The following is a 14,939-nucleotide window of genomic DNA, read 5'->3' on the forward strand; positions in this document are numbered from 1 at the left end:
TAACCATTTATCAGAGAGTGCATACCGTATTTGTTCTTTTGTGATTGGCTTACCTCACTCAGGATGTTTCTTAATGTTAGCATTTTTTATTGCCATTGGAGAGTTGCTCAAAACCAGAAATTTATAGTGACATATACTGGCAACTAGAGACATTTATCCAGATGTTGCAAGTGTTTCTAGGACTGTCTGCTTTATGTCCCAGGGTCCTTTCTTATATTTTTGGTTGTGAGCCTAGCCTTTAACTGCTGAGCCATCTCTCCAGCCCCCCCACCCCACCCCCGGGTCCTTTCTAAAGTTGACTTTGCATTTTTCCATGTGCTTGTCTGGTAAGGAATACAGAAGTTACTGTGTAGATTGTCTGTCAGGTTGGTTTTGCCCTTGGTCCTTTGAGTAAGAATGCAGAGTGATTCCCTTGATTCATGATGTCTGCTGGGATCTACTTGGAGGACAATGTTTGATTTTTCTCTTCATGAGGTTTATGGAAATAATCCTGTTTCCCATACTAACATACATTAATAAAGCTTATTTATGGAATTATTAATGTGTAACTATAATTTATCTTCATTTTTATTCCAATTCTTAACTTAAATCCTATATTAAGGGCTATCTTTGCTCTATCATCTATTTAATTCTTCAGCTATTCAGTTTCTGTCATGTGAACTCATAGATATTAATTTTACAATAGATTTTTCCCCTTATCTGTTTCCCCTGCTTCAACTTTATAAACAGTCATTTTGCTTATCCAAAGAGCTTGAGTTGTTTTTAAGACTCGTATTTAGAAGCAAAGATCTGGCCATGGGTTTTTCTTATTACTACTGATGTGTCATTGCTTCTAGGATGTCTCAGCTGGGCAGATCAGGAAACAGTCTTCATATTTTATATGTACACACACACACACACATACACACACATAATAAATGTACATTTATATATATTTATATAAATGTGTATTTAAATATATTAAATAAGTAATACCTACATATACATGTATAAAAGACATTTCAAGGACACCTAAGATTTTTTTCTATATATAGTTCTTCTGGTTGTCTATCTAGGTCTGTCTAAAACTCCAAGCTCATAGTTCCTATAAGTGAGCTGTTTATTTGTATAACTCTCAAATTTGATTTTAATTTTCCTTTTGTTAAACTCTTTTAATCTTTGAGATAATAATGTAAATAACATTTTTTCCTTCCCTTTCCTTCCCCTAAAGCCTCCCTGATACCTGTCCTGGCTCTCCTTCAAATTCATGACTTTTCATTAATTGTTGTTATATATGCTTGTGTGTGTATGTTCTGAAACACATAAGTACAACCCACTTGATCTGTATAATATCACCTGCATGTATGTTTTCAGGGCAGATCATGGTAAGTAGCGGGTGTGCTTTCCCTACAGAGTACACTCCCACACCCAGCATGCCATAGTCGCCTGTAGTTGTCTTTATAGAGCTGAGGCCTCATCCACATTAGCGAGCTTTTGTTGTCCTTGTGATGTGCATGTTTGGGTGGCCATGTGGTTTTACAGGTGACACCTCTAACATTCCTAAGAAACACAGTCCAACAGCAAACTCCTAAGCCTGTCTGGCTCTTACAGTATTTCTGCTACCTCTTCAGCAATGTTCTAGCAACATGCAGGAGTTTTGTGCATCCATTGGGACTGGGCTCCACAACTCTGCAGTTGGGCTGGTTTGGTTTTTGGTAATGGTCTCCATTTGTTATAAGGAAAACATCCTTGATGAGAATGTGCACTGACTTACTGGACACAACCTTGGAAAAGCTGAATTCTCCTTATAACACTATCAGTTCTTTCCTTTTTTTCCGTATTTTCATATCTTGGTCAATAATTACCTCCTTGAGTTGTTTAATTTTACAAAATCTTACATGAGGTCTGGAGAGAGAGTTCAGTCAGTAAAGTGCTTGCCATACAAGTATGTGGACCCAGCTTTGCTTTTCTGAACCTATGTAAATGCTGGGCATGGTAGCATGTGCTATTTTTTAATGTATCTGCTCTGGGGAGACAGATAGGCAGGTACCTAGGGCTTTCTGCCCAGCCAGCCTACCCTGATCATGCAGTCCCAGTGAGAGGCCTCATCTTAGAAAAAGTGAATAATGCCTAAGGGCTTACAACCTGAGGTTGATCTCTGACACCACCACCACCCCCACACACACACATGTGAACCCACACATACATAATGATGGACATATGTATACACACATAAACATATGCCCACCACACTTCGCTCTGTGGCTGAACTGAGTAGCAAAACTCTGTGGCCAGTCACCAGCACAGGCTGCAGAAGGCCAGTGACTGCTCACTGGTCCTGATAGTGTCTGTTGTTGTGTAGTCACCTGGAATAAAAATACTTGCAGGGAATATGCTCACAACTCAACACTAGAGTCAGTGAAACATTTGAGTGTCTGAGTTCTGCAGTACAAACCCTGCTTATGTTATAACTTGGCAAGTACAGAATGTTTCTCTCATTTCACAATATTCTGAAGGTTAAGCTGGGCATGGTGGCTCAACTTGTAACCCCTGCACTTGAAAACTGAGGCAGAATACTGTGAGTTCAAGATAAGGATAGGCTACCTATCCAGTCCTTGTCCTTCAAAAAGAAAATAAAACTGAGAGATTAAAAAATAAACTTTTTAAATGCTGTGAAAATAAATGTGAAAACATTTTCTTTCAACCCATGGTTACCTGTGTTCCCCAAGTTTATTGTGGGGGAGGTCTGTGGGGTTAGTAACAGTGTTTCTCCAGGGCTGTAGCTCTAGAAACCCAGTACCAAGTTTGGCTGGAGAGCCCAGAATTTGGGTTTAGCTAAGCCTGAAGGAAAAGACTCTTTATGCTAAACCACACTTGCTTCCTCCTCAGATTGACATAGAAATCAATGGCAGCGCTGTGGATCTTCACATGAAATTGGGTGATAATGGAGAAGCCTTCTTTGTAGAGGAGACTGAAGAAGAATATGTAAGTTCTCAAAGCCCCTTTGCATGTTAACTCAGGGTTCTATAGCATGTCACAAAACAACTGGTCTACTATTTCTGTAATTGTGTAAATAATTATTTTTGGCTAAACAAGCTTTTGTTATATGTTGAAGTCAACTTCTCAAAAAAGAGCTCACACCAGCTTTCAGGGTACAGAGAACATGCAGAAAACTGCTTGTTATAATATCAAAGGGATTTCCTGCTTCATATCCATTATAGCTTATGGTTTGACTTGAAATTATTCAGCCCTGCCTTGAGGCATATCTCTTTAGACTAAGTGTGCATGTGTATATATGTGACCTTTAAATTTAGAAGACATGTTTATGGGGCCAGAGAGATAGCTCAGTGATAAAGGCACATTCCACATAGGCCTGACAAGCCTGAGTTTTATATCTAGAGCCACATAAAGACGGAGAGAACTCCACAAAGTTGTTCTCTGATGCCAGACTGATGCTGTGCCACACACAAGTCCCCGTGCCACACACAGAGACACACACAGAGACACACACATACACACGCACACACGCTCACACACATACACATAATAAAGCTTTCAAGAATGATTCTTTTGTTTGCTTAGGAACATTATACCCATGACTTTAAGAACCACTGAACTGTGATGTCAAGAGATATAAATTGATTGGCCCATGGCTTTTTATACATTAGTATACATTTGGTCTCTTCTTCAAGATAGAAAAACCTATACAAGCCCCTGTCCTTGTACACTCCCAGGCACACATAACCCACTTGGAACAAGAACAAATTGTTCTTGACGCAGTCATTGTGACTCTTCAAAAACTATAGAAAAGAGTCACAACTATAGAGCGTCATTATGTCTTTTTCCATAAGAAATTATATCTTACAGCAAGAATGAGAAGCTTCGAGTTATTAGGACACAGAGACTTTTGCAGGTGAGCTTCTAACCTGACAACACCAAGAGTAAACAACAGCAAAAGAGCATTATTTTATTTTGGTTGATGTTTAGCCTAAGAGCACGGGGTACTGCTCTGTGTGCCCTGCAGCTTACGAAGGAGCTGCGTCTGGCTGGACCTCATCTGCATTTATATGACCTAAACAACAGTTCACCTCCTCAAGAAGAGGAGGCAAAGAACAGAGTGAAGCATAATAAATATTAGCTAGTTATCACATAACCCAGTAGATCTGGGTTCTTGAGAGTTCTTTGCCTGGTTTCAGGTACTGCCAACATTTCTATGGAAACCTGCTTCAGCAGTTTTTTCTGTTCCACATATGACTAAATTGAGCAGATTTCACTGCACTATAGTAAGTTCTAGGACAGCCAGAGCTACATAGTGAGGCTCTGTTTCAAAACAAAACAATACAATAAAAATATCCAAATTCATTAAACAAACATTAGAATTACTATACTATGACATATACTATGAATAAAAGACCTGCTTTTAAAATGAGTTAGAAGGTAACAGAACCCCATCAGGTACTATTTATTTAGTCTGACTTTTTCTCACATAACTGTCCACATCAACATTCCTTTTCAGTCAACAATTTTAAAACAACCTCTTTCATAGCTGCATTTTTCCATGGTGAAGTTTTACTGGCTTATCTAACTGTTGTCTTATTGGTTGGTAGATGTCTTAGCTAAGTTTCTAATGCTGTGATCAACAACACCATGAATTTATTTCACTTTACAGCTTACTATATGAAGGGAAATTGAGTCAGGAACCTGGAGGCAGAAACTAAAGTAGAGGCCATGGAAAATTGTTGCTTACTAGCTTGTTCCTCATGGCTTGCTCTCTTAATACAGCCAGCCACCTTCCCACAGTGGGCTGGGGACACAGAGACTTTGTCAGTCCCATGTCAGTAGTTAATGAAGAAAAAGCCCAAAGGGCAGTCTGATGCAGGTAGTTCCTCAGCTGAGATTCCCTCTTCCCAGATACATCAGGTGTGTGCTGAGCTGACAAAAAAACAACTAGCATAGATATGCCGGTACTTTCTACCTCACCCCAAACACTTCTGTGATAAAACTAGAAGACACTCCTGAAAACCATAACAGCGTTGGCACCCTGATAAATTTAAAAAAGCCATTAAATGAAACCTCTAGAAATGAGGGCACATCAGCCTCATTGGGGTGCCTTGGGGGACGTTCAGGCTATGGCAACAGTTGTATATTAGTGGTAAGCCTAGTAAACAAAACTTTAAGTTTCAGGGTGTTTACTAAGTCCAAGTTTAAAATTTTTAGTGGGTACCAGTTATGAGAACTCACATGTTTTTTGAACTATTGTGTAAAACTTTGACCATTTTAAGTTATGGAGTTAATTTATGCCTGTTTTATGTTATTATTTATCCTTTCTTTTGAATATATAAAAGATGAAACACATGACCAAGAAGTTCACTAGATTAGTTTATTCAGTATTAAGTTGAAAGTTTTTTTTATTCTAAATATTGGGCTGCCTTTTGGTCTGAATTCCTGAGAGGATATTTGGAGTGAAATTTACTGACCTCATTCACTGTAGGTGTCCCTAAGTCACAGTCACCTTTTTTCACATTCCATTTACTTGTTCATGTGGTTCTAAATCTGCCAGCTTCCTGTTTTTACTCACCTGCTCTGCTGCTCTTATCAGATGAGGCCTTGGTCTTGGCCTTTGCTGTATCACATTGTGTCACACTTTTAATACTCAGCTGCTTCCACTGGGACAGCTCTTTGCACAGAATTTAATTAGCATTGCGTTAGCCGCAGCTTTTGCATATTGTGTGTTGAATTGGAATAGTTCCTGCAACTGAACTCAGCCCCATACTGAAATGAGCTAGCACTTGAGTCTAGCAGGTGACATTCTGCCCTTAGGAACTATGCCTTCTTACCCCTGTAAAAAGTTGTGTACTCAAGGAGCGTCCAGTTTGTCATAGATAACTCTTCTTTTGTTCTTTAAGGAAAAATTACCTGCTTATCTTGCCACCTCACCAATTCCAACCGAAGACCAGTTCTTTAAACATATTGAAACCCCTTTGGTGAAATCAAGTGGAAATGAAAGGCCAGCCCAGAGTTCAGATGTTTCTCACACCCTGGAATCAGAAGCAGTTTTCACTCAGAGTTCTGTGAAAAAGAAGAAACGAAGGAGAAAGAAGTGCAAACAGGACAATAGGAAGGAGGAGCAGGCAGCTTCCCCTGTTACAGAAGATGTAGGTGATGTGGGTGTGAGCTCTGATGATGATAAGAGAGCCCAGGCAGCAAGGTAAGGGCTTCTGCAAGTTCTTGCCATGCCCTGTGCATCCAGTAGAGGGCCCCCAACTCTATTGTGTGGCCAAGTGGGAGCAGCATCCCACTACACTCATTGTTAGACCTTTGGCTCTGGCACTAAACATCCCTTGGAACAGTCTGGTGGTTTCTACTGTCAACTAGGATTGGCTTGGAATGAATAGCTAGCTTTCTAACCCAAAGGTCTTTTTTCTCCCAGTTCCTCCCCATTCCCTGTCCCTTTCTTCTCTCTCTACTTCCCTCTCGTTTTGAATTTATGAGCAAAATACCCTATTAATTAAAGAAAACTTGGTTTTTTTGAGTGGAGTTTTTGATCATCACTTACATACCAGTTAATAGGAATCTCAAAACCTATGCCACTTTCGAGCCAGCACTGTCCAAAATTTCAAGGTAGCAGAGTACAGTTTGTCTCACTTGGAATTTTCTTCCGCCTGTTTGACTCAGTGGTCACTCAGACACTATGGGAAGGACATGTACAAGTGTTATCAGTGGTTTGCTCTCTCAATGGCAGCTCTTAGAGGCTGCAACCCATAAGTGGCCTGCATGTAGTGTCCTTTATGGAACTGGAAGGACTCATGGGAGAGATGCTGACCCATTTGAATATTTCCAGTAGCTGCTGGGAGGAAATGGTGCACTTGTGTCTGGAAACACTGGGTTTTCACAGAAAAGTGAAGTACTCTTTGTCAGTCAAAGAAGAGGAAGTTGCTACAGAAACTGCAGAATAACTTTTGCCTTGATGTGTTTTGCTTATTAAGTTTTTTTAAATTGTCAAATCATGAGAAACTTGTTATTAATAAATGATTAGTATATTGTAATTAATACTATTTTCTGAATAGTAATTCTATTTAGTGAAGTTTTAACTCATTTCTTATGATTTTGAGATCTAGATTATAAATCCTGGAAGTTTACATGTGGTAGTACTCTTAACATTTAAACAGAATTTGTTTCTATACTTCTTATATCATTCACTGTCATGAGTAATAGTTACTTTTCATACTGTTAGATATATTAGGTTATTATTTCACCTGAGATAGAATTCAGAATACCTGTTAGAAATAAGCAATTAAAATGCCAGAAAGATGACTCGGGGAGTTAAGAGTACTCCTCTGCTCTTGCAGAGGACCTAGGTCTGGTTAACACCCACAAGGTGGTATACAACCATCTGTAAATGTACCTCCAGCTCCAGAGATCCTATGTCTTCTTCTGACTTCTGTAGATACCAGGCACACTGATGGTACAGTGCATGCATGCAGGCCAAACACTCATACACATTTTTAAAACATAAGCAATCTGTTGGTGTCCTGACTGGGTGATAGTTGCTATAGTTTGCCAGCGCAAGTTGCCTACTTGCTTGGTAGAAGGTATCACAGTACATGTGAGCTTGGGCCTCTGGCAGCATTCAGGGCTAAGTGGTCTGCTCTTCATTCATTTGGGTTGCTAGTGAGCTGTGAAGATCACCCTTTGGAGGATTTTCCCCCTGAAGTTTCCTTAGAACAAAAATTTGTTTAATTATACATCTAACAGAAACTAGACAGTAATAATTAAATAGCTGTTGGAGTGAGTTCAGGATGCATTATGAACTCTGTGGTGCCTGTCCTGTGAGAGCTGTGTGTCTTTCTTCTGAAGCTCCAGAAGGACTGAGCTGCGGCCGTCCTGAGAAGTGCATTAATAGAGCAGCTAACACAGTCTACATGAACGTGGTTAGTGAGGACCACAGTGGAGGCTTAGGCTACTATGGTTGGGATGTCCATAGCCACTGGCCATGCCCTCCACAATATCTACATTCAACCTGCTGAAGCTTTACTTCATTTAGATAATCTTCTGGTGGCCAGGGAATGTGAATTCTTGGCCCTGCACAGAGCCTCAGTCACATGTTCCTGCAGCCTGGCCAGCATGAAATCTGGACAGCTATGTTTCTGAGGCTTCCCAAAGGTGCTCCCAATACTTGTTTATAGTCTAGACTAGGTCAGCATGGTGTTAGAGGCATGAATACCTTCCAGAATACTGTCTTCAGAGTCCCTTTGGGCAACCCAGCCAAACAGACTGAGTATAGAGTCTGATATTTCACAATGGTCTCTTGATGAGTCAAGAGACATAAAAGTATAAGATACATGAGGTAGCTGCTGGTAGATGGCATACTGTGTATAAAACAGTATACTTTTTACAAGTATGAGTACATTAAAACAAATATTTAAGAGTATAGTAAATGTATTAATAACAATTATTATCATTATGGAGTCTTTTGTAATATACATAATTGTGCTTTTTAAAAAAAATTTACAACATTGAATTTAGTACAAACCTTTAAGGGAAGAAGCTTTTCAAATTGGATGATATTCTAGTACAGTTTTGAATACGTACATATAAAACATTTCCAAGACTTATCCTGTTGTAGTTAGGGTTTCTGTTCCTGTGAAGAGACACCACAACCATGGCAACTCTTATAAAGAAAAACATTTAATTGGGGCTGTCTCACGGTTCAGAGGTATAGTCCATTTTTGACACAGTGGGAAACATGGTGGCATGCAGCCAGACATGGTGCTGGAGGGGTAGCTGAGAGTTCTGTATCCAGATCAGTAGGCAGCAGGCCTGGCTTGAGCTTCTGACACCTCAAGCCCACACCCACAGTAGCACACTTCCTCCAATGAGGTCACACTTCCTAATAGTGCCACTCCTTATGGGCCTATGGGGCCATTTGTATTCAAACTACCATATACCCCAAATACCTACACATTTCCATGCCACTGTTGGAAATATTTCAGTACCTTACCAACAATAGCAAAACTAAAGAACCAAGACCGGGCCATCAGAAAGAAAGAACTGAACATTTAATGCACTAAAACAGTCTTCCTTTGAAGTTGAATGTGGGAACTAAATTCAGGGAGCCTAGGACTTATCCCTAAGAACAGCTGTGACTGGAAAGCTGTATTTATCAGACCCCCATCAGTAAGTGGCTTCTGGAGACTACCAGGGGTTTGTTTCTGTGGTGAGTGTAAATATTCAAAGAGCCACTGAGTCTTAACAGTATTCCTGTTTAGTTCTCCTCCTTCTCACACAGCCGAGAAGCCTTGTTTTGCTTGGAGTCACATTAAGTACCTATAATTTGGCCTGAGTTGAAGTACAAGCTATAGGCATTTGTGTTCACAGATTTATTTTATTTTGAGACAAGACCTCACTATGTAACACTCTCTGGTCTGGAATTCACTATAAAGACCGTGCTGACCTAGAACTCACAGAGATCTGCCTTCTGCCTTCCAAGTGCTGGGATTAAAGGTATATGCCACCATGTTTGGCTTGATTTTTTCCCCCTTGTGTTTTTTAAATTTTACGTATTTTTATTAGATATTATCGTTACTTACATGTCATATGATATCTCCTTTCCCAGTTTCCCCTCCGAAAAAAAGAAATAAAATTAAAATAAAATAAAATAAAAAACCCTGTTCCCTCCCCACTCCCCCTGCTTACCAGCCCACTTTCTCCTGCTTACTGGCCCTGGCATTTCCCTGCACTGGAGCATAGAACCTTCACAGGGCCAAAGGCCTCTCCTCCCATTGATGACCTACTTGGCTATCCTCTGCTACATATGCTGCTGGAGCCATGAGTCCCACTATGTGTACTCTTTGGTTGGTGGTTTAGTGCCTGGGAGCTCTGAGGGTACTAGTTAGTTCATATTGTTGTTCGTCCTAGGTGGCTGCAAACCTGTCAGCTCCTTGGGTCCTTTCTCTAACTCCTTCATTGGGGACCCTGTACTCAGTTCAATGGATGGCTGTGAGCCTCTACTTCTGTATTAGTCCGGTACTGTCAGAGCCTCTCAGGAGACAACTATATCAGACTGGCTTGTCCTTCCTTCAGTCTCTGCTCCATAGTTAGTCTCTGCAACTCCTTCCATGAGTATTTTGTTCCCTCTTTTAAGAAGGAATGAAGTATCCACACTTTGGTCTTCCTTCTTCTTGAGTTTCTTGTAGTTTATGGATTGTTCTTTGTATATTCCGATCTTCTGGGCTAATAACCACTTATCAGAGAGTGCATACCATGTGTGTTCTCTTGCAATTAGGTTACTTGGAAGGCAAAAGGCCTATTATCAGGATGATATTCTCCAGATCCATCTATTTCCCTAAGAATTTCATAAATTCACTGTTTTTAATAGCTGAGTAGTACTCCATTGTGTAGATATACCACATTTTCTGTATCCATTCCTCTTTTAAGGGACATCTGGATTGTTTCCAGTTTATGGCTATTATAAATAAGGCTGCTATGAACATAGTAGAGCATGTGTCCTTATTACATGTTGGAGCATCTTCTGGATATATGCCTAGGAGTGGTATAGCTGGGTCCTCAGGTAATACTATGTTCAATTTCCGGAGGAACCGCCAAACTGATTTCCAGAGTGGTTGTACCAACTTGCATTCCCACCAGCAATGAAGGAGTGTTCCTCTTTCTCCACAACCTCTCCAGCATCTGCTGTCACCTGAGTTTTTTATTCTAGCCATTCTGACTGGTGTGAGGTGGAATCTCAGGGTTGTTTTGATTTGCATTTCCCTGATGACTAAGGATGTTGAACATTTCTTTAGGTGCTTCTCAGCCATTCAGTATTCGTCAGTTGAGAATTCTTTGTTTAGCTCTGTACCCCATTTTTTAGTAGGGTTATTTGGTTCTCTGGAGTCTAACTTCTTGAGTTCTTTGTATACATTGGATATTAGCCCTCTATCAGATCTAGGATTGGTAAAGATCTTTTTGTAATTGGTTGGTTGCCATTTTGTCCTATTGACAGTGTCTTTTGCCTTATAGAAGCTTTGCAACTTTATGAGGTCCCATTTGTCAATTCTTGATCTTAGAGCATAAGCTACTGGCGTTCTGTTCAGGAAATTTTCCCCTGTGCCCATGTGCTCGAGGCTCTTCCCCACTTTCTTTTCTGTTAGTTTCAGTGTATCTGGTTTTATGTGGCGGTCCTTGATCCACTTGGACTTGAGCTTTGTACAAGGAGATAGGAATGGATCGATTTGCATTCTTCTACATGTTAATTACTTTAGTATATGTATATGGGTGTTTTGCCTGTGTGTATGTCTCTGTACCACATGCATGTCTGGTGCCTATGGAAGTCAGAAGAAGGCATCAGATTCCCTGAAATTATAGTTATAAATAGTTGTAAGCTGTCCTTCATCTGAGCAGTGGGACTTGAACCCATATTCTGAGCTGTCTCCCCTGCCTCAATTTTCCCTTTCTTTAGGGAAAGTTTAACATTTGACTTATTTTTATTAGATAATGATTGGTTCCTAGTGTCTGCTTAGGTATGTTTTTTTTTTTCCTCTTGCATGGGATTGTATGTGAGATTCCATCAAGAGAAGAACTTTGACAGGAAGATCTTAAAGGATCCATTTATTTATCTTAAGTGGTTTATATCTGTATGGGAAGGCTAGTTGAAGAAGAAATAAAAAGTATGTCACACAGGAAGTAATACTGAAGAAGAAACAGCAGTTTTCCTTCTCTGCTTTCAGCCTACAGAGTGAGTGGTGCGATTCTGGTTTATAGTCAGTATACTGTAGGAGCACTAACGTTCTGTAAGATGTACATTCAGTACACTACTGAGCTGAGTGTTCTAGAAGATAGCGAGTGCTTTGTGCTTTTCAGAGGTTTCAGCAATTTCCACATGCTTCCATATAAACTTCCTCATGACTGAGAAGTAGACAGGACACATGACAAATTAATTCCCTAAAGATAAAAACTGAAGCCATAGCTTTTTTACTGTGGACAAATTACTAAATTTCTGGATCGTTGATTACCTGCTATTTACAATTTTAGCACCTTAAATTTGGAAGAACTGGGGCTGGCGAGATGGCTCAGCGGGTAAGAGCACTGACTACTCTTCTGAAGGTCCTGAGTTCAGATCCCGCAACTACATGGTGGCTCACAACCACCTGTAATGAGATCTGACGCCCTCTTCTGGTGTGTCTGAAGACAGCTACAGTTAATTATATATATATAGTTATTATATTATTATAATATAATATATTATATTATTATATATATAGTTATTATTATAGAGCGAGCAGGGCTGTCCTGAGTCCAATTCCCAGCAGCCACACACATGATAGCTCATGGCCATCTGTACAGCTACAGTGTACTCATACACATAAAATAAAATAAATCTTTAAAAAAAATTTTTGGAGGAACTGAATGAATGCCATCCACTGAGTAGCACTGTGCTGAGGTTGTGACAACTATATTGTTTATTTCAACTTAGTGGAGAAGGTTAAAGCTCACATAGCATTCCTGCCTTACTGGGTTTTGCTTTGTTTTTCCCTTTGGTAGAGGATCTTCAAATGCTTCCTTAAAGGAAGAAGACTATAAGGAGCCTCCACTATTCCATTCTGGGGATAACTACCCCTTATCTGATGGAGATTGGTCCCCATTAGAAACGTGAGTATTTTTGAAATTTCTGTTTTCTTAAGGGAAAGGGGAAGCTTATCAATAGCTTTTCTGTTATTTGATAGTGATACCACTTTCCATTTGTGGAATAGTAGAGTAACCATTAGTTAAAATTTAATATGAATATGAACTGATTCTCAACAACCATGTTGTTCCTAAATTTAATCTTAGATCTAATGGTGCTTGCCAGTTGTAAATCTGAATAATCGGCCTAGAATTTGCCTGACCTACCACCAAATTCTAGGTCTTTGGTGTCAGATAACACAGTGAGAGAACATGTGGCCATACTTTTATATCTGTGATCAAGCCTTTTTAGATATTAAATGATTTTTTTAAATTTATGTATTTTATGTGTATGTTTTATCTGCATGTATGTCTATGTACTATGTACATGCCTGGTGCTCACAGAAGCCACAGAAGAGGAAGTTGTACCCCCTAGGAATGTTAGGATTGCAGGTGATTATAGACTTAGCAGACAACTGTGAGCAGCCATGGGATTGCTGGGAACCCTGGTCCTCCAGTTCTTTATCACTGAGCCATATATCTGATCTCACATTAACTAATTGTTGAGCCCACCTTCTGTGTGTTTTTTGTCTTACAAAATTGTCTGTATCATTAGTTTCCTCTGAGAAACAAACAAATAATACATACCATAAAGGGTCTACAGAGAGCCTAGGAAGCCCTTAATACTCCTAACTGGCATTTTTATTTCATTAAAGAACTCAAGTGAGATGTGTAATTGATACTTCCCTCAGGGGAATGTGCGTGCTTGCAGTCGACATACTCAAGCTGACCGTGCTCCTGTCTGTTCTGTGAGGCTCACCTAGACTGAAGCCTGGCTTCCCTTTGTTCTTGTGTTTGCAGCACTTACCCTCAGGCGGTGTGCCCCAAGAGTGACTCGGAGCTGGAGGTGAAGTCATCAGAGAGCCTCCTCAGATCTGAGTCGCACATGGAGTGGACATGGGGCGGGTTCCCAGAGTCCACCAAGGTACGGGGCTCATGGGGAAGATGAGGATGTCTGACTAAATTTTAGTAAAGAGGATTTTCCTCCATTAAATGATGGAAGCGATTTCTTGCCAAACTCACAGAGGATTATGATAGCATTGCCCTCTTGTGGTCAAAAAAGTAAATAAAAATTAACATTTTCATAACATTACCACTGTACATTTACTTGTAACTGAAGGAATCCAGGATCTTTTATAATTTAAAGATACCTAAGGGACATTGGAGTTTCCACACTGAGATCTTAATAACTAAAGGTAGGGTGGGGCATAACTCAGTTGGTAAAGGTTTGCCTTCTATGCTCAAGACATTGGGTTCTGTCCAGCATCAGGCAGGAGGAAGTTCGTAAAACTTTTCAGCTGTTGACACTGAAAGAATAATCAACTGAAAGATCCATTTTATGAAATCATTTAGATCTTCTGTTGAATTCAGTTTTGTTAAAACAGAAATGTACTTGATTTTGATTGACTGCTTTAAGGAGCTCTGGAGTCATGTATGTGATGATGTTCTTATGTAGTCTATAAGCTGTTTCCCTCAAGATGAGCATTTTCTGTTTTAGACTCTGAAAGTTGTCTATATAGTTTTCTTCATTGTTTGCTTCTGATGATAATAGTTATGAATGCAACTGTTATAAATGTTGTGACATTGAACAAAATATAGCTAATGAATATATTACCATATATAAAATTAACCATAACAAATACATTTGAAGTTAGTTTTTAAACAATTCACCTTTGCAGGTCACCAAAAGAGAACGATATGACTATCATCCAAGGACAGCTACAATTACACCATCAGAGAACACTCATTTTAGGGTAATTCCCAGTGAGGATAGCCTCATAAGAGAAGTTGAGAAGGATGCTACTGTTGAAGATACTACCTGTACCATAGTGAAACCCAAACCAAGAGCCCTGTGTAAGCAACTGAGTGATGCAGCTTCTACTGAACTTCCCGAATTACCTCTTGAGGCGCCTCAGATTTCATCTCTATTAGATGCAGACCCTGTTCCCAGCCCATCAGCAGAGGCTCCCTCAGAATCCAAACCAGCTGCTAAAGTAGACTCACCAACAAAGAAGAAAGGTAATTGTTTGACGTCACATACCATCAGTGTCAATGGCATGTTGTTTCAATGTTTTAAGTACCATGTGATAGCACATCAGTGTAAATGGTATGTTGTCTCAGTGTTTTAAGTACCATGCGATAGCCCTTTGTGTTTTTACTCTCCATTCAGAACCTGTCCCAAACTTCATTGTGATGACTTATCCTTTGAGGCTTCTCTTGCTCTCTAAATTTCCACCAAA

General features: G+C 39.8%; 1 protein-coding gene across 3 annotated transcripts in view; it reads left to right on the forward strand.

Annotated features, from left to right (window-relative positions):
- Lpin2 (lipin 2) overlaps positions 1-14,939 on the forward strand; it is a 77,072-nt gene that overhangs the window by 42,507 nt on the left and 19,626 nt on the right. For all 3 annotated transcript variants that reach the window (XM_031368723.1, XM_031368724.1, XM_031368722.1), the window contains exons 3-7: positions 2,869-2,964; positions 5,886-6,187; positions 12,520-12,627; positions 13,501-13,624; positions 14,379-14,718. In XM_031368723.1, coding sequence (XP_031224583.1) covers positions 2,869-2,964; positions 5,886-6,187; positions 12,520-12,627; positions 13,501-13,624; positions 14,379-14,718 — 970 coding nt within the window. The remainder of the gene's footprint in view (positions 1-2,868; positions 2,965-5,885; positions 6,188-12,519; positions 12,628-13,500; positions 13,625-14,378; positions 14,719-14,939) is intronic.

Source organism: Mastomys coucha, unplaced genomic scaffold (assembly GCF_008632895.1).
Source record: "Mastomys coucha isolate ucsf_1 unplaced genomic scaffold, UCSF_Mcou_1 pScaffold14, whole genome shotgun sequence".
NCBI classification, from domain to species: domain Eukaryota; kingdom Metazoa; phylum Chordata; class Mammalia; order Rodentia; family Muridae; genus Mastomys; species Mastomys coucha.